The sequence below is a fragment of the Vigna umbellata genome, chromosome 5, assembly GCF_029865625.1.
Source record: "Vigna umbellata cultivar VRB3 chromosome 5, Vumbellata_1.0, whole genome shotgun sequence".
Classification (NCBI taxonomy): Eukaryota; Viridiplantae; Streptophyta; class Magnoliopsida; order Fabales; family Fabaceae; genus Vigna; species Vigna umbellata.
The window spans coordinates 28,339,695-28,359,158 of NC_142169.1; the positions used below are offsets into that span (position 1 = coordinate 28,339,695).

At 34.8% G+C, this 19,464-nt stretch overlaps 3 protein-coding genes across 3 annotated transcripts; 1 reads left to right on the forward strand and 2 right to left on the reverse strand.

Annotated features, from left to right (window-relative positions):
- Positions 1 to 819: 819 nt before the first annotated feature.
- Positions 820 to 10,940, forward strand: LOC148198049 (transducin family protein / WD-40 repeat family protein). The gene is made up of 12 exons (XM_088116452.1): positions 820 to 1,108; positions 1,184 to 1,399; positions 1,872 to 2,999; positions 3,707 to 3,829; positions 4,938 to 5,119; positions 5,216 to 5,447; positions 5,594 to 5,803; positions 6,671 to 6,799; positions 9,155 to 9,223; positions 9,366 to 9,488; positions 10,278 to 10,328; positions 10,405 to 10,940. Exons 1-12 carry the CDS (start codon positions 875 to 877, stop codon positions 10,540 to 10,542), a joined length of 2,835 nt encoding a protein of 944 aa, XP_087972578.1. The 5' UTR covers positions 820 to 874; the 3' UTR covers positions 10,543 to 10,940.
- A 1,404-nt stretch (positions 10,941 to 12,344) lies between these two features.
- On the reverse strand, positions 12,345 to 13,683 carry LOC124846849 (expansin-A16-like). The gene is made up of 3 exons (XM_047324217.2): positions 13,434 to 13,683; positions 12,963 to 13,281; positions 12,345 to 12,857 (listed from the first exon to the last, which is right to left on the reverse strand). The coding sequence occupies exons 1-3, from the start codon at positions 13,633 to 13,635 to the stop codon at positions 12,545 to 12,547; spliced, it is 834 nt and encodes a 277-aa protein (XP_047180173.2). The 5' UTR covers positions 13,636 to 13,683; the 3' UTR covers positions 12,345 to 12,544.
- A 4,015-nt stretch (positions 13,684 to 17,698) lies between these two features.
- On the reverse strand, positions 17,699 to 18,883 carry LOC148198050 (expansin-A32-like). Its single transcript, XM_088114758.1, has 2 exons — positions 18,602 to 18,883; positions 17,699 to 18,471 (listed from the first exon to the last, which is right to left on the reverse strand). Exons 1-2 carry the CDS (start codon positions 18,816 to 18,818, stop codon positions 17,879 to 17,881), a joined length of 810 nt encoding a protein of 269 aa, XP_087970884.1. The 5' UTR covers positions 18,819 to 18,883; the 3' UTR covers positions 17,699 to 17,878.
- Positions 18,884 to 19,464: the final 581 nt, after the last annotated feature.

Genomic DNA, 19,464 nt, shown 5'->3' on the forward strand with positions numbered 1-19,464 from the left:
AAGACTGCATTGATTCACTGTTAATTGTAATTAATTCTGATTTATAGTAATTACTGTATTTTGGGATGTTACAGGTATTAACATTTTCTTTTATAAATATATGCAAACTTAAAAAGATTAAATATATAAAATTTAGTAAAATTTAAAAAGAAATTATTTTATTTATATAATAATTTTGTTTGTATATGTCATTATCAAAAAAGATAAAAATAAAAACCTATTGCTTCTTACACCCCATAATTACTAACTGCACTCTCACAATAAAAGACAAAGACTCAAACTGCACCACACCACCATTGCCGTGATCGCTTTTGCCACCATCATCACCACTATGAAAGAGAAGAATGAAAGATCTTTCTGGAGACATATTTCATTCAAAAGAAGAAGAAAGAGAAAATGCTGAGACCACTAATTCAAGAAATCTCCTTCAAATTCAAGAAATCTCCTTCTGATACGTATTTCATGTGTTCTAAAAAAAAGCGTTTTAGAAATATATTTTATATAAGGATGTTTCGAAAAATTTATTCCAAAAAATATTATATATTGCAGAAAGTTTATTTTCAAAATCCCATTTCATAAATTTCGAAATATATTTTATACATTTTGAAAATTCCAAATATTTGATTTCAAAAATTCTATTCGGAAAATTTCGTACTAAAAATTCTAGGTTTGGAATTTCGTTCCTAAAGTTAAAAAAAAATGTTTTGAAAAGTAAAAGCCACACTTTTTTGGAGGATAAAACAATAATTTTAAAATTTGAGGGGTGCGCGAAGGTGCAGGAAGTAAAAGCCGAAATAAAAAAAGAAGAAGCTAAGAGTCCGTAACCATAAACCCTTAAACCCCTCGACTCAGAAATAGTCATCGCGGCAAAACCATGGTGAAGGCCTACCTCCGATTCGAGGCGGCAGCGTCGTTTGGAGTGATAGCCTCGGTGGATTCCAACATATCATACGACAGCTCCGGCAAGAACCTTCTCTCTCCGGCACTCGAGAAGATAGGCGTTTGGAACGTGCGGCAGGGCCTCTGCACCAAAACCCTAACACCTTCTACCGCGTCTCTTGGTCCTTCCCTCGCCGTCACCTCCATTGCCTCCTCTCCTTCCTCATTGGTAATGAACTTCGAATCTCGATTGTGCCAGCGTGAATTTGTGATTCTCTTAAACTGTTTTATGGTCGTGTTGCAGATTGCTGGTGGTTACGGGGATGGTAGCATACGGATTTGGGACTCTGATAAAGGAGCGTGTGAGACTACGCTAAATGGTCACAAGGGAGCTGTCACCGCTCTTCGTTACAACAAGGCTGGTTCCTTGCTCGCCTCTGGTAGCAAGGATAATGATGTTATTTTATGGGACGTGGTGGGCGAGACTGGGCTCTTTCGCCTTCGTGGTCATCGTGACCAGGTTTGGTTTTCTTACCTTTGGGTTTGGAAAGACTTTTCAGTAAGCACTTAATAGAAGAAGGAAAAAGAAACAAAATTAATGAAACTTATGTAAGTGAAAATGAACTTATGTACATCAGCTTTAGAGAAGTTACGAGAAAGATCTTATATAAAAGTTGAAGTAGGTAAGTTCGTTTCAACTAATGGGAAAATTTTAATTCATTTTACCTTCTTGTTTTCTTCTCTTGTGAATAATTATTTGGAGGTTTATCTAAACATGGTCTTAATTAAAAGAGTTGTATAGGTTTTGGATAAGAGAATAAGGGATAATGGAACGGTTTTTGATACACTGTCATCTTTTGAATTTCATTTTAAAAGTGAGGAAAATAGAGAAAAATAATATTTACCTGAAATGAGACTGTTGCTCTTCCTTTCCCCCCAAAACCCTCTGTCTCAAACATACCTTGACAGTTTCGTTTATGTGGTTCTGGCAGGTGACTGATGTTGTTTTTTTGAATTCTGGGAAAAAACTTGTGAGTTCCTCCAAAGACAAGTTCTTGAGAGTGTGGGATCTTGATACCCAGCACTGTATGCAAATTGTGGGTGGACATCATAGTGAAATATGGTCCCTGGATGTTGATCTAGATGAAAGGTATCTGGTCACTGGTTCTGCAGATAGTGAACTTCATTTTTATGTAATCAGACATGAGTCTGTGGATGGAAACTCTTTAAATGGGGTTGAAGAATCCTCCATTCAAAGCAAATGGGAAGTGCTGAGGCATTTTGGTGAAATTCAGCGACAAAGTAAGGAAAGGGTTGCAACTGTGCAGTTCAACAAGTCTGGAAACCTGCTAGCTTGCCAAGTTGCCGGTAAAACTGTAGAAATATATCGTGTATTGGATGATGCTGAAGCAAAGCGCAAGGCAAAGCGAAGGGTTCACCGAAAGAAAGAGAAGAAACACAGTAAAGAGGCTTTGGACGAAGTAGAAAATGGAGACGGGAATAATGCTAACAAAGGAGATAACTCTTCTGTCACTCATGTGCCCACAAAAACAACTAACCCTGAATTTACTGTGCCTGATGTTTTCAAGCTGTTGCATACTATTAGAGCTAACAAAAAGATATGCTCCATTTCTTTCTGTCCAATCACTCCAAAAAATTCATTGGCTAGTTTAGCATTGTCTCTGAACAATAATCTTCTTGAGTTTTACTCCATTGAACTTGGTGAAACCAGAAAAACACTTGCTATTGATCTTCAAGGGCATCGTTCTGATGTTAGAAGTGTCACGCTTAGTTCAGACAACACTTTTCTGATGTCAACCAGTCACAATGCAGTAAAGATTTGGAACCCAATTACTGGCGCTTGCCTAAGAACCATTGATTCTGGGTATGGACTGTGCAGTTTAATTCTTCCCACTAACAAGTATGGGCTTGTTGGAACTAAAGATGGAACCATAGAAATTATTGACATTGGAAGCGGCACTTGTGTTGAAGTAATGGAAGCTCATGGTGGTTCTGTTCGCTCAATTGCTGCCCTACCTCATAAAAGTGGTTTTGTCACTGGAAGTGCTGATCATGATGTCAAATTTTGGGAGTACCAGTTGAAGCAAAAACCTGGTCAAGTATGTCCATCACCTTCATATAATTTCCGTTTCATTTTCTTTTTAAGAATAAAAAATTGTTTTCAAAAATACCCAGAATTTTAACATTTTGTTTGGTTTTGTATTATACTGCACATAGAGCATAGGTAAAAATCTAAAACTTCTTTTTGTTTATAATAATGCAATATTTCATTGAGAAGTTCATTTGTATTTGTCTTTATGTTTTATATTTAATTGATAGAATCAAATACTTAAACTGTAAACACAAAACTGTCTCCACGTAGATATGTACATAGAAGTTACTGAATACTGGTAATGATGACGGTACAAGAAATTTAAACCAATAATATTCAATATTTCCATTCTCATACTAAATTTATTAATAATTAACTTGAACTTACATTATAAAAATCAAATAGAAGATCATCTCATACCTTCTATATGGATGCAGTTAACCTATATTTTCTTTAATAGCTTTTTCTCAGGTGATGCTACTCCAAAAAGGTGAAAGAAGATGATCTTATGTTGTTTATACTGGAATTGTTTTGTTTTCTCCCATTTTTTTTTTCTAATTTATTTGAATGTGCTCTCCCAGCCTCTCTTTTCCAATTTTCGTATACTTTATTTATGTGTCCTCTAATTAGTTCCCTGTTAATACATGCCAAATCATCTTAGTACAAATGGTTATCCAATTTGTTTATTTAGCAACTTTATTTATTTTGTTTCAGGCTACTAAGCAACTCGTAGTGTCAAATGTCAGTACCATGAAAATGAATGATGACGCCCTTGTTGTTGCAATTAGCCCTGATGCTAAATATATTGCTGTTGCTCTATTGGATAGTACTGTGAAGGTTAGATGCCTTAATCTTTCGTGTTCTGTTTATAATCTGTGGTTTCCAAAAACACAATTATCTTGCAGATTTTACTTTGTTTATTGTCGTTTTTGTTTTACCTGTGCACCTGAAAATGAAAATTTGAAGAGTTTACATTGTTTAGCATTTCTTGGTGATTTGGGAACCTTAGCATTATTTCTACGTAGTGGCACAGAAATTGAGGACACTGCACGCACACATGTAAAAGGAGACTCTAAGGAAATAAAATTGAAGCAACATAACAAAAGATAATTATAATTACATTGAAAAGCCATTATTTTACTGGATATAATGTATTGCAAAAGAATAGTAAGTGACAATTTTATTTGATAAAATGATATGCCTTCTTTTAATATTTAATATTATATTATTGGTTGACTTTTCTAAAATATAAAACCATTTTCTAATAATGTTAGCCTGTGCCCATCTGTACGTGGGTGTCGGCTCTGGTAAACAACCTTATTGAGGTGGCATTTCTAATGTCTGAGTTGGATTTTTTTTAATCGGGAACTTAATCAGTATTTTTATGTCTGTCAGAGGACTTGAGTAGGTATCGTCCTTCATAGGATTTGATCATTTCATATACAAATGACAATGTGGCTAAGCATATTTCTATTTGCTTCAGAGGCATTTGGAAGATTTTATGAAATTTCATTCGAGCTTAAGAAAATAGATTTCCACTCCCATAAAATAAGTTTTTTTAAACTTATTTCAGCAAGTTTCTTAGTGTAGCTTACCCAAAATACTTTATTTGTGTTTTCCAAGAAGTTTACCACTCAAGTTTTTGCCATAAGCCCTGTAGTGGCTAGAGCTTATTGAATAAGAACCTAATGATGCTTTTTATTCAAATGCATCTGTAGTTTGAATGCTATTTTGCAAATATAGTGAGTGATACAGGCTAAAGTGATAACTTAGTTAATTATATTTCTACTAATGCTGCTTTTCATAGCAAATGCAAAATTCTTGGTGTGTTGGACACCTATGTTGGGTACTTTTATACTATGAGATTATGGTGGGTCTTGTATTTATGCTTTAGTCCTATTTTCTGGTTTCTAGTGTGTTTTAAATAATTTCGTTCATCATTCAGGTTCACTTTGCAGACACATTCAAATTTTTCCTTTCATTATATGGCCACAAGCTGCCTGTTCTGTGTATGGATATCTCATCAGATGGAGATTTAATTGTGACTGGCTCTGCAGATAAAAATTTAAAGATCTGGGGTTTAGACTTTGGTGACTGTCATAAATCCATTTTTGCGCATGCTGACAGGTGCTACACAATTATTTGCTGTTCTTTATTTCTTTTCTTAACTGGGGATCTTGGATGAATCCGTATTTGAATTATATTATGCTATTTATGTGGCAGTGTTATGGCCGTACAGTTTGTTCCCAAGACACATTATGTGTTCAGTGTTGGAAAAGATCGCCTAGTAAAATATTGGGATGCTGATAAATTTGAGTTGCTGTTGACTCTAGAAGGACATCATGCAGATATTTGGTGTCTTGCAGTCAGTAATCGTGGGGATTTCATTGTCACTGGATCTCATGATCGTTCCATCCGACGCTGGGATCGCACTGAAGAGCAGTTTTTCATTGAGGTATTCACAACTTGTATAAGATGGTCTACACGTGTTAAAAGCAGGACAAAGGGCCCATGTCTCTAATTTTATTACAGGAATACTTTCAATTGAATTTGCTTCATTAAATATATGTCACTGGAGTAAGTAGAACATTTCAACTGCAGGAAGAAAAGGAGAAAAGGTTGGAGGAAATGTTTGAGGCTGATCTCGACAATGCATTTGAAAAGAAGTATGCATCAATGGAAGAAATACCAGAGGAGGGAGCCGTGGCTTTAGCTGGGAAACAAACCCAGGAAACCCTTACTGCAACCGACTTAATTATTGAAAGATTAGACATTGCAGAAGCTGAAAAAAAGCGCATTGCAGAACATCAGGTTTACGTTTGTTCCCTTGTAGATGACTACCTGAATCTAAACTCACGCATTTTCTGAAAAGTAAATCTTGAAAACTTGCTTGCATAGTTAGTTGCATTTTTGCAATATATGGATACCCATGCATAAGCAAATGGGCTTTTAAACAAGTTTAGTAGCCTCTACAGTGCACACGTGCTCCCTAATCTATGACTGCCATGGCCTAAATTGTTCTTTTATCTCACAAGTGAATCTGGAAAACATGCTTGCACAGACAGTGTCTTTCTAAACAAGTATGCTAGTTTTTCAGTGTACAATTCCTGTGTTAGCGCCTGTATAATAGAGAACAAATGACTCCACACTTGATTTCTGCAAGTAATTATCAAATTATACATTATCAAATTATACATACAACACAACTAAACAACTTTGGGCTTGAAAATATGTATACAGGAAGTTCAATAAAGTGTTATTTTCTCCAGTAAGTAAGGTTAGTTACATCAAATTACACCTTTTGGTTCTATCAAAAACTTAAATTTCAATAAATGCATTTAGTATGAATGATTGCAGAAAATATATTATATTCATCTTGTGTGACATGTAACAGAGTGATGAGGAAGATTGTCTTATATATTTTGTTTTTAGTACCTAATGTCATTGTTGCAATGATTTGATTTTAGATTTCAGGAGAAAAATAAAAAATAATTACACATTTAGGTTCTATCAAAGACTAAAATTTCAATTCTATCGTTTAGTATGCATGATTGCAGAATATACCTTTAGTTCATCTTGTGTGACATGTAACAGAAAGTGCAGAGAAAGATTATCTTGCATATATTGTTAAATAATGCCTAATTTCTTTGTTGCAATTATTTTGAATCTGTATTTCAGGAGGATAAAAATAACAGAAATGTTGCTGTTTTCCAATCAAATCCGCTTATGAACGGGCTTTCACCTTCTGATTATGTTTTAAGTGCATTTTCAAATGTTCACACCAATGATTTGGAGCAAACATTACTGGTATGTTTGAGAATTGCATTTTTTTTTGCATGATCTCATGCTCGAATACAAGGCATTTCAGGCTACTGCATTTAGGCCCATTCCATTTTTAGTTTTCAATATGTTAATCTTATTTTTAAACCATTGCTTGGGATATGTACTAGCCTATTGAGTTGGTTGAACTTCTTGATTCATTACTATTTCTGCATGTCACATTTATGCTCTCTACTAGTTTTTTTTTTTTTCTTCTTTTTATCTATATAATCAACCATTTATGGAGAAATCTTGACCTTTTATTGTAATCCAACTTGGTTACATTTCCTCACCAACTCTATTTGGTTTAAAATATTTTATCCTCAATCATAATATTCCTCAATATCATTTTTAGTTTCTAATTTGCTATAAGGAAAAATGGTTAAAGGGCTCATTTGGGTAAACAACATGGCTAAGGACGTATTAAGTACTTAAACTTGAGGATGAAAATATGAGAAAGGATGCGTGGTGATAATTGTTTCTCAGCCGATTCATGCCTGTATGCACACACACACACTCTTAGGAAGCTAAATGTATATGAGAGGAGGAATAAAAGAGGATGGCCGAACGATAGTGATAGACGAGGGCCGAACAGTAATGTTAATGACAGAGGAGGACCCAACGGTAATGTTAGAGGAGGGCCGAACGAGAATGATAGAGGAGGACCAGATGATAATGTGGAAGTAATATCCGAACGGACTATGCGGGAGAGGGGAGGGAGTGAAGGACCGAACGGTGGAGAATTTATGTTAGGAGGAAAGTCGGGGGCGGGAAAGTTGGTTAGTTGTTAGTAGAGAGAGAGTATAAATAATTACAAAATAAGTGGAGAGGGTTTATCAGAGAATTTGTTTAGGGTTTAGACGGGACCTCTTGGCCCGTGGAGGAAGGGAGGCTTCCTTGGGGAACATTTACTTGTATTTTCTTCTTTCTTTACACTACAGATTGAATAAAATACTTATACATATTTTATATCTTCCGTTGTTGAGTGTGTAAGTGAGAAGAGAAGCTATTGTTTAGGTTCCCTGAATAAAGGAACCTAACACACACACACCAAAGATACAAAGGGAAGATATAAAAAGACAACACGAATTACTGTAGGTGATAAATGGGTACAATACAACAAAACATAGCTTTTCAGCTTTCCCGGAGTTGGTCAAAAGATTAGTTCTAAGCTATTCTAATACTCCCCTCAAGCCGAAAATGAAATTTTTTTGTACCAAAATTGTAACAGATTGAATATAAGGCCCTCTTAAGGATTTAGTCAAAATATTTGCAAGATTATTTGAGCTGACAAATATAGTGCAAATTCCTTGGAAGACACCTCAAACAATGACAATAAACTTTTATATGATTGGTTATGAAATACAAGATTTGAAGCCATGTGAATTAGTGTTAGGTTATCACAATACATACTCATTTGTAGGAATTCGACAAAGTTTCAGCTCTTGGAGGAATTGTTTTATCCATAGAAGTTCACAAGTGTGTGACATCATTGTCCTATGCTTAACTTCAACACTAGATTGAACAACCACATTATATTTCTTGCTCTTCCAAGAAATAATATTACCTCCAATGAAAAACCATTATCTAGAGGAAGATATTGCCCAACAAGCATCGCAATACCTATATACATTTGAGTATTTCCCTTTTCATCTATGAATCAATGTCCTAGAGCCTTTTTTGAGGTATGCGGGGATGCAAACGACAACATTTAGTGAGCAGCACAATGAGCTTACTAACAATTAGATAAGTTTCCCAACAAGTATTTTATATCTTTCTGGTCTGAGAAAGGTTCACTTTACTCGATCATTAATTTTATTATTTGGATCCATAAGACTATGCTTGGGTCTATAATCAATCATACTTGTTTCTTTTTAAGATATTTAAGGCATTGCTTTTTAGAATACTGTCTTTTGATTGAGCTACTTTGATATCAAGGAAGTATTCAAGATTATGAGATATTTCACATTGATTAGAGATATGATCAAATTGTAGTATATAAGTAGATGTAAATTTATTTCTTAAGTTTTTATTTATTGAGTTAGACTTAAAAGTCAATTTTCTAAGAAAGACATTTGTTTATAAGAGATTGCATAAGTGTTTCTCCAGTTAAAATGTCTTGTGGCATCATTCCTTGTTATGACTGAATTGAGCACACACTTCTTAGGGAATGCTTAACAATAAAAGACTAAATTATCTGTTTCTTTATGTTTTAGCCTAAATTTGTAGAACTTGGCTAAATTTTCCAAAGTAGTCATGTTAAGATTGGTGGAGATCATAAAGAATTTGGTATAATTTACAAATGTACAAATCTAGTCTAACGTATATCATTACATTATGCAGGCTTTACCATTTTCAGATGCTTTGAAGCTTCTCTCGTACTTGAAAGACTGGACTTCATATTCTGATAAGGTTACCCTTGATATATGAAAAATTATGTTATCATACATAGTAATGATGTTGATGATGATAATTAAATTAACAATAATAGATGTATACAAATTTTAGATATTTTTACAAGATACTGGTATTAATGTCTTTCTGATATTTGCAGGTTGAGCTTGTTTGCAGAGTAGGTACGCTGCTGTTGCAGACACATTATAACCAGCTTCTTGCCACACCAGCTGCCCGACCTATCTTGACTGTTTTCAGTGACATTTTTTATGAAAGGGTCAAGGTAAATATGCTAGGTTTTTACTTTTATTTTTTTAGATAATTGAAGCTTTGTCATATTTGGTACATTAAAATTTACTGCTAGAAAGTGTATTTAGATTTAAATTAATTAATTCATTATGGAAGTTTAACATGTCTATGAGTGTGGACTCCCTATGAAGAAATTGGTGATACTTTTGGATTGTATGTTTTGTTGTTTGGACCTAAATTTTCGAATTTAGACGTATTTCTGTGATACGTTTTTGTTGTCAAAGTTTGGTTTAAAAAGCAGATGGGTTGTGGTATGCCCAATATTCAAACTCTTGAAAATTGCCTGATGAGATAAATTGGAGCAAATGATAATGGACCTTTGTGAAGGATGATGAAACGCTGGCTAAACTTTACGAAACTTACTCTTCTGATGTTTCTTAATTATTTCTTATCCTAATGTTTGAGAGGCGTGACATGCTAGGGACTATAGACATCTTATGCATGACATTGCGAGTCCTCAGACACCGTACTATCATATCTAACATGGGCATTTTACAGACCTACGGTGTTTCAAAAGAATAAAATATCTGATGGTTATGGGTGATAATCCTAATATAAATAGTATTATTTGTTTGTGATCAGAATGAACTTGTTGTAGGTAGCCCAATAATTTTAAAATTTAATTTATTATTATCCAGCTTTTATTTTAGTAATAGAAAATATTTTCGAAATTAAATATTTTTGTTATTTCGTTAGTTTCAGTATAGTTAACTGGTGAACTTGATTGTATCGTTGACAACTTGTTGTCATAACCTTATGCTAGGGATGGAAGGATATCTTTGGGTTTAACCTCGCAGCCATGGATCATATTCAGGTTTGTATAAAAGTTCTTCCGACCAGTTTTTCGCCACTGATAAACACGCTGATTCAATTTTGAAATGATCTTTCAGCAAATGATGGCATCTAGATCAGATGCTCTTTTTCATGATGCAAGATCAAAACTGCTAGAGATACGTGCTCGACAATCTAAACGTTTAGAAGAAAGGTCACACACTGGAGAAGTGAAGCGAAAGAAGAAAAAGACATAAAGTATCGTTGTATATTGGACACGGTTATGTGCTGCATATGTTAATGACATGGCTATTTCAATCATGGTGGAAAAATTGATGAAAAATTGCAGATTCAGAGTTAGTTTTCGTAATATAGCATGCATGTTCAAGAAAAGAAGATGCTGAGTTGAGGTTCGATCACCAGAAAGGCGTATGACCTTGTCAAAACGGTACATTTTTCCAGATTGTTGAAGTTTTAATCAGCGGCTTATGTCTTGATGTCAAGATGTCATCATCATTTGGAGAGTTAGTTTTTCACAGTATACTTTTGCTGATTTGGGTACCTCAGAAAAGGTCTTACTTTTCTATGTAATATGTGTAAACATTATAAATTTTGCCTGAATTTAATTTAATTCATTATACAACTTTTTCTGATAGTTTATTTACTATGTTAGCGAGAACTTTTTCTCGTTAACTTAAGGGCATCGCCTGTCAAGTCGATAAATAGAGTGTACTTGTGTCTATATATTGTGACAAAATAAAAAGCTTAACTTTTTGTTGAAGATAATATTTTATGTGATGTATTATACTCAACAAAAAATAGAAGTTGTATATTTCCTAAATTCTCTACTAGATTGTTTCCCTATAAATAATATATTTTAGTTTGAATATATTAGAATGGAATAATTCTGCCATCTATTTTATTACCGGAAAAATGTAAATTATGAATTTGAATTATCGTATCGTATTTGATGAGCAAATTTTTTAAATATACATGTAACTAGTTGAATTGATAATGTGACTAACTGATTTTAATCTCATTATTCATATATCATTGTATAATCAAGAATGCTAGTTCTTATTTCATATTAAACTTAAAGCTACGAGTTATACAAATTTGACCAAAAAAGAACAATGGAATTATACCTAATTTTCAAAACTGCAAACAGGGGATCTGTGAAATGAGCAGTGAGAAGACATGCCTTTATTTTTCATTTGAAGTGGGGAAGAAAATATTTAGGAAGAGGAAAACCTTATTATAGAATTTGTGAACAACGAACTAAAGTATTTTAACAAAGTAAAAAGTTAATTAAATAGATTTTACATAATTTCTCAACTAGCACAAAAATAAACTAATTAAAACTAAAAAAGCTAATTTAAATATATGTTAAATAATAGTCCATTGTGTGTGTATATATATATATATATATAAACAAAAAAAACAAATATATAAACATAATTTTCTGTGATTTTGTTTATTATTTGAAAACAAGATAATTAAATATAATATTTATTGTACTAAATTAGACATTTTAAGTACTTACAAATTCATTGTATATATAATGTGAGATTTCTTTTTTTAATTTTGGTTATGTTTTTTTTTAACTTTTCCACGTTGGTATCTTCCATTATAAATTTGTATTGTAAAACTTTGAAAGATTATTAAAGGTTTAAATGCTTATTTCGTTTTCATGTTAAGAGGTGAATTTTCATGTTAAGAGGTGCATTTCTGTTTAGTACCCAGTTTTAAAAGTAAAGACATTGGGTTCCTATGTTATGAAAAATATATGAATAAGGTCCACACAAAAATAACAAGTTCAACAAATCATCAAAGAAAAAGTTGGATAACAAAAGAGAGAAGAGAAAAAGTACAGTCACATCAGCATGGACTTAACGCCGTTGTTATCAACTTAACGGACAAGACCTTATTCGTACACTTTTCATAACATAGGAACCCAATGTCTTCGTTTTTAAAACCGGATATTAAAGAGAAATTCACATCTTAACATGAGGACGAAGTAAGCATTTAAGCCATTATTAAAAATAGAATCCTATAAGAATTGGTGTACACAAAATGAAAAAAACTATTATTCATATTTCATGTCTTCATTTTTATTTTCCTTTTCTGAAAAATAAATCAGACATGTTTGGAAACAAAAAGTGATGTAGGGATAATGTTTATCTGAGCTAAACTAAATTGCTAAGTAGACAAGTAACCTAGTCACTTCCTAGATAGAAGGAGCAAGTTGCAGAGAAATATCTAAGCGAAGTTCTTGCCAACAAAAGTCTGACCAAATTTCCAATTACTGGGAGCTATCCAGCGAGAGGTAGAGTACCTGAGATCACTGCTTCTCACTCTGAAAGACAATGCCTCTCCCACTAACATGACATCACTTTGCCATTTTTGACCCCAATTTCGCTTCAAATTTGTCCAATGCTTGATTTTCTTGTTACCCTTTACCTGCACTTCTGTGATGTCTCCAGCTCCTCCAACATTCCACACTGATACCAAATTAAAATAAGGATTCCCAGTAATAGTGAACCGAATTCCTCCTTTCTTCTTGCACGGTACCCTGCAAAAATGTAAGACTCCTACACTTAAATAAATATCATTGGAAAAGTTTTTCTACCATTTTAACTACCACCTTATGCAAATATCATAAGCATTTATTCGTAACCTGCGATAATTGACTGGGACTATGCCAGCCTTATACTCTGCAATTTTGAGATATGCAGGTTTGGCCAAATCAAAGTGTTCGCGTGGTGGGTTGCACCATCCTCCATCATCACCTGGTATATCGTAGTTTGGAGGGCAAAGGTTGGTTCCCGTCACAAAAATAGAGGATTTCCCTGCCTTACATCCCGCACGAGAATTTACACATTTGATCTCGTAACATGCACCACATGTCTGTCCATCCTTGAACAAAACGGAACTCAATGCTGTCGTGTCTAGGCCATAGCCATCCTTAACCACATCATCGTACCCACAAGCTCCACCTGCATGCAATGTGATCAGGTTTCATTAAGAAGATACTAGTAACAACTTTATGTATATAGTTGTTATATTAACACATCTTTTATTTTCAGCATGGTAAAAAAATTTAGAATAGCTTTAAATATTAGTAATGAAATCAGGTAAGAAATTGTACCAAATGTTTTAGTGTCTCCATCGTAGAAAGTTGCAAGAGCTTTCTTCCATCCAGTAGGCCTAAAAATGGGACGATGCTTTCTGAGTTCACCTTTCTTGTTATATTTGTTAGTGCTTTTGCCAGCAGCATGGACATTAGGAAGTGAGAATGCAACAAGAAAGAGCAATGTTGTGGTTAGGATGGCTCCCGAGAGGAAAGCCATGACAACTTTTCAGATTTGGTTTCAGTTCTCTCCAATATATGAGATGATTCTTTGATGTTTTCCTATATTTTCTCACCTGTATTTGTATGTATATATAGGAAAATATTTTTAGCATGTGTGACAATTTTAATTGGCTGCCACTTTCGTGGATTATTACATTATGATGACCTGTTCTCTCGGACATCCTTAAAAAATTAGAAAGAAGAATGGAATATTTAAATTTATTATTGTAAAATTACAAAATTATAAGATTAGAAAATAATTAAGCTATAAAATTAAAAAATCATAATAATTTAAATTATAAAATTATAAAGTTATTCAATTAAATATAGTGTAGGTTTCTGGACCATTTAATTTGGATCAACAAAGGTCAATGTCCAAATTAAATATTAAATTACGGTTGTTTTACCTTACACCTCCAATCATTTCATTCTCTACCTTCAAAATTTTTTAAAGTTTCAAAACTGCTCTATGCAATTAAAAAGATCCTACACCCCACTTTTTGTATTTCATTGGATTTCAAAATCTGATGAAGGATTTTTTCTTCATCGAATTTTAAAATCCGATGAAAAATTGTTCATTTTGGATGAAGAATATTTTTTTCATCGAATTTAAAAATCCAATAGAGATTTTTTTTATCAGATTTTGAAATCTGATGAAAGATTTTTCATTTCTTCATCGGATTTTGAAATCCGATTAAGTCTTTGAAATATCCTTTATCGAATTTCGAAATCTGATGAAGAAAAAATCTTTGATCGAATTTCGAAATTCGATGATGAAAAATGTGACCTTAAGACTATTTTTGGAAATTGGAGGCGTAAGATGAAATGTTTGGAGGTGCAGGGTGAAACCTCCCTAGATTACTTATCCAAAATACAAAGCCCAAATTAAAATCTTAGACTACTTAACCCATACTATAAAGTCTAAAAGAAAATATTAGACTATTTGGCTCATAATACAAAACCCAAATTATTCCTACTCTACTATGAGTTTCATGATGGCTCAAGATGACTCGAGAGAGAGAGAGAATTTAGACTCATTTTACACATATGACTTCAACTCTTCTTGAATGTGATTAGCCATAGCTATGGAATATGCCATCACCCAACCTTAGGAATCCTTCGCCCAACGGAACACTAAACACTTGCCCAACCAAAAAGCCTTGTGGCCTAAAGAGTAGAGCAATCCAACGTGTCAAATAAGTTATATCTCACCCAACGAGAGGGTATTCTTGCCCAACAAAAAAAGTAATTTTTGGAGAACTATTAAAAATGTCAAGAGTTGAAGAAAAAAAGTAGTTTTTTGTGTGGGAATGCAATTAAGACTCAAGACATAGGTTGAGACACTTCTAGGACTCAAAGACTCCATCTTTCCTCATCCATTTTCACCATTTCAATCCTTTCTTATGCTTTTGATGTATAGGAGTAGCTAAGCTCCATTTCATTAGGGTTGGATGTAGTGTACCTAAACTTCTTTGTAGTTTTTTGTGTGAAATAGAATATTTCGTTAGTCTTGTGTTCTATCTTTTTAATTTTAATGTGTATGATGGAATATCTATATTATTTGGGTGATGTTTAATTATTGAAAAATGTTTTGGAACTTAGACCTAGATAAAACAACCAAGAGGTTTGGTTCTAAACATAAACCAAAGCTCTTGGTCATTAGACATCTTTTCCTAATGCAAATCTTGTGTTTGAATATCTAAGGGATTAGTATTTTCACATAAGGATCTATAACTTGTGTCAAAGGGATTAGAGCTTGTATATGATGTGTGAATGCTTAAGTATGTTAGAGATATATTGTGTAGATGATTGTATAGAATTTTAGTCATGAAGTTGAACCTAATAAGTATTTACCTGGATCATTTTATTATAATAACTTTCATATTTAGTAACTTTATATGCTTTTAACTTGTTTCGAATTAATTAATGTTCACATTCTCTATCTAAGTTAATAAGTAATCATAGTTAATTAGTTAAATAAATGCAAGTTTTTTAGAAACAATATACTTGGACTTATCATTTTTACAATGGTATGATTTAGTATTGTCAATGAGTTAACAATGGTCTCAAACATGCCAGGAGACATTGGTTTGATAAATTGAAATTAACTATGTTGCAATTTGGTTTTCAGTCCAGCATGATCCCTCTTTATTTTTCTATCAATATAAAACCGTTTACATTCTTGTATATGTTAACGACATCATAATCTCAGGAACTTCTACATCTTTAATTCAAGAGCTCGCCCATAAACTGCATTCTAATTTCTCTCAAACAACTGAACAAACTTGATTATTTCTGAGGTATTGAAATTAACTATTGTGTAGACAAAAGCATTGTGATGACTCAATAAATACATCAAAGATTTGCTACAATGGCATATGCTTGCAGACTGTCTAAATCTGGATCATAGATTGTTCTTTTACCCAATATACAAATATGTTATTAAGTCTCTTCGGTATGCTACTCTCATAAGGTCAGACATCAATTATGCAGTTAATAAGGTTTGTCAATTCATGGTTGTTTCGGATGTGTAGGGCTGTGCGGTTCCAAGTCTTCCAAGTCCTCCCGTAGTCTTGTCTCCGTGACGGATCTTCTCCTGGCGCTTTGGCTCTCCTCTTGATCCGGAGGGGTGGAGACCTACAAAAGATTCTCCGATGCCAAAGTCAGTTTCAGAGCAGTGGTTATTTTCAGTAGTAGCAATAAATGTGCATTCAATGTAACCTCTCTACCACTCACCGTGGACCTGTATTTATAGTTTTCGCTATGGGCTTGGGATTAGTGAAAAGTTAATCACGGCCCAAAACGGCCCGATAGCTTCTAATTTCTACTTACCTTTAAACCAGGCTACTTTCCCTTAAATTATGTTGATTAGTGTTTCGGCGGGCGTGGACGTCCGCCCATGTGAAATGGGCGTCAGCCTCGCGCGCATAGAGATCCGCCCATGTGGGGTCCGCCCATGTGGGCTCTTTGGTACGGCGTCCGGTTTTGCTGGCCGTGTCCGCGGGGATCCGCCCATGTGGGATCCGCCCACGTGGGATCCGCCCATGTGGGATCCGCCCACGTGGGATCCGCCCATGTGGGCTCTTCCGTACGGCGTCCGGTTTTGCTCGTCGTGTCCGCCCATGTGATATGGGCGTTCGCCTCGTCCGTATGGAGATCCGCCCAATTAGCTTGGGCGTCCGCTCACATGGATCCTTCCGTACGGCGTCCGGCCCTTGCAGATACACAAGCCCCCCAAGTCCTAGTGCTCGTAGTGAACGTAGGACTTTGGGTCACCTAACAGACAAGATTTGATGCAGTGGCTGTCGTGCCGGGCTGCTCTGTGATGGTAGGATTCCTTGTGAGTTCTTCAAAGTTTTTCTTATAAAGAGGTTCGGCCCGGTTGGTAGGTGTTCCTCCCTGCTACAAGAGGGTTAGGAGAGTTTATACCGGGTCTAGGTTCAATCTTTGGCCGGCTCTTCAACGCATGAGCCTCCGGTGTGCCTTTTACGATTGCGTACAGGCATTGTCGTAAGTCGCCGTAGCCTCCGGAGTGGACTCCGGTATATCTTTGGGTAGGCGATCATTGGACAACCGGACGGTCCTTCCGTATTGGACAACCGGACGGTCCTTCCGTATGGCGCCCGGTATTTCGGGCGTCTTTCGTACGGCGCCTGGCACTTCGGCGCCCCTCGTACGGCGCCTGGTACTTCGGCGCCCTTCGTACGGCGCCTGGTACTTCGGCGCCCCTCGTACGGCGCCTGGCCCTTCGGCGTCCTTCGTACGGCGCCCGGTATTTCGGGCGTCTCGGTATTTCGGGCGTCCTTTGTACGGCGCCCGACACTCTCTGGTACAATGGTAAATCCTTTCTTTCTCATTGGATAACTATTAAAAGAATTCTTTATCATCTTAAAGATATTATTTCCTATGGCTTACACTTGCAACCCACTGCTAAAAATAAGTCCATTCATCAGATTTTTCTTTTATACCTTTTCATGTTTTTCATTGTTAATTTCGTATTATAATTTTGAAAGATTACTAAAAATAGAATAGGAAAGGAATTAGTGTAGACAAAATAAAAATAAAAAATATTCATATTTCATGTCTTTATTTTTCTTTTCTTTGAAAAATATGAGACATGTTCGTAATAAAAGGTGATATATAAATATAGGGATAATGTTTATCCGAGCTGAACTAACTTTCTATGTAGACAAGTAACCTAGTCACTTCCTATGTAGAAAGTGGAAATTGCAGACTAAGATCTAATTGAAGTTCTTGCCTTCAAACGTTTGACCAAATTTCCAATCACTGGGAGCAATCTTGGGAGAGATAGAGTGTCTGCCATCACCAGTTCTGACCTTAAAAGACAATGTCTCTCCCTGTAACATGACATCAGTTTGCCATTTTTGACCCCAATTTCGCTTCAAATTTGTCCAATGCTTGATTTTCTTGTCACCCTTCACCTGCACTTGATTGACGTCCCCAGCTCCTCCGACATTCCCCACTGATACTAGATTAAAATGAGGATTCCCAGTGATTGTGAATCGAATCCCTCCCTTCTTCTTGCACGCTACCCTGCGATAAAGGATTGGGACTGCGCCAGCCTTCTGCTCTGCAATTTTGAGAAATGCAGGTTTGGCCAAATCTAAGTGTTCGGGTGTGCACCCATGGCAAGCGTTTGTTGTCGTCACCAAAAGAGGGGATTTCCCTGTCTTACATCCCTTACTAGAATCTGTACATTTGATCTCGTAACATGACCCACATGACTGACCATCCTTAAACAAAACTGAACTCACTGCTATCGTGTCTAGGCCGTAGCCATCCTTAACCACATCATCGTACCCACAAGCTCCACCTGCATGCATTCATGCAGTGAGATTTTATATTCACACTTCGCATATATCTTTTATTTTAGACATGTGTTAATGGTTATAGAATTCGAAGAACTTTAGATATAAGTAATGAAATTAAGTCAGAGATTGTACCAAATGATTTAGAGTCTCCATCGTAGAAGGTAGCTTGAGCTTTCTTCCATCCAGTAGGCGCAAAAGCTGGTCGATGCTTTCTTAATTCACCTTTCTTGTTATATATTTTGGTGTTGTTTTCAGCGTTGGTGTTGTTTTCAGCATGGACATTAGGAAGTGAGAATGCAACAAGAAAGAGCAATGTTGTGGTTAGGAGGGCTCCCCAGGGGAAAGCCATGACAGCGCTTCAGATTTGGGTTCAGTTTTCTACAATGTATAAGATGATTATTTGATGTTTTTTGATATTTTTTTTTTATTTTTTATTTATTTTCTCACTTGTATCTGAATGTTTATATAGGGAAAAGATTTTAGCATGTATGGTGGATATTTTAATAGGTTGTCATTTTTGTGGAATATTGCAGTAAACAGCTCTCTCGGCCATCCTTAAAAAATGGAAAGATGAATCATAAATTTAAAACATATTACTATTGTAAGTTCATTTACTTTGTCAACTTCTATTCGATTGCAAAAACATACATGACTAATTTAGGATGACAATATAAAACCATGTGTGGATATGCAATTTTTATGCAATTTTAGGATGACAGTATATTACGGATGCAATTTTTATGGAATATATTGTTTTTTATTTTTTTTTTGCTAAATATTGAAATCTCATTCTCTATCTCATGTTTTTATTTTCGAATCAGTAAAGTTTATATTAAGTTTTAATTCGTTGAAAGAATATAGTATAATAGTTATTACTGCACTTTTAGAAAGTATATTTTAACTTTTAATTTACGTTTAATTTATGTTAAATTAATACCATACCTTTATTAAATAAAAATCCGACCTTAGCTAAGTTCTAATTTAATATATAGTAC

Bases quoted from the DNA above. Each gene is read 5' to 3' on its own strand.
- LOC148198049 (XM_088116452.1), top strand. From the start codon at position 875: ATGGTGAAGGCCTACCTCCGATTCGAGGCGGCAGCGTCGTTTGGAGTG. The intron at 5,448-5,593 runs GTATTCACAACT...TTTCAACTGCAG, and splicing joins AAGAGCAGTTTTTCATTGAG to GAAGAAAAGGAGAAAAGGTT. The intron at 5,804-6,670 runs GTTTACGTTTGT...TCTGTATTTCAG, and splicing joins AGCGCATTGCAGAACATCAG to GAGGATAAAAATAACAGAAA.
- LOC124846849 (XM_047324217.2), bottom strand. From the start codon at position 13,635: ATGGCTTTCCTCTCGGGAGCCATCCTAACCACAACATTGCTCTTTCTT. The intron at 13,282-13,433 runs GTACAATTTCTT...CATTGCATGCAG, and splicing joins TGGAGACACTAAAACATTTG to GTGGAGCTTGTGGGTACGAT. The intron at 12,858-12,962 runs GTTACGAATAAA...ACATTTTTGCAG, and splicing joins GTCCCAGTCAATTATCGCAG to GGTACCGTGCAAGAAGAAAG.
- LOC148198050 (XM_088114758.1), bottom strand. From the start codon at position 18,818: ATGGCTTTCCCCTGGGGAGCCCTCCTAACCACAACATTGCTCTTTCTT. The intron at 18,472-18,601 runs GTACAATCTCTG...GAATGCATGCAG, and splicing joins TGGAGACTCTAAATCATTTG to GTGGAGCTTGTGGGTACGAT.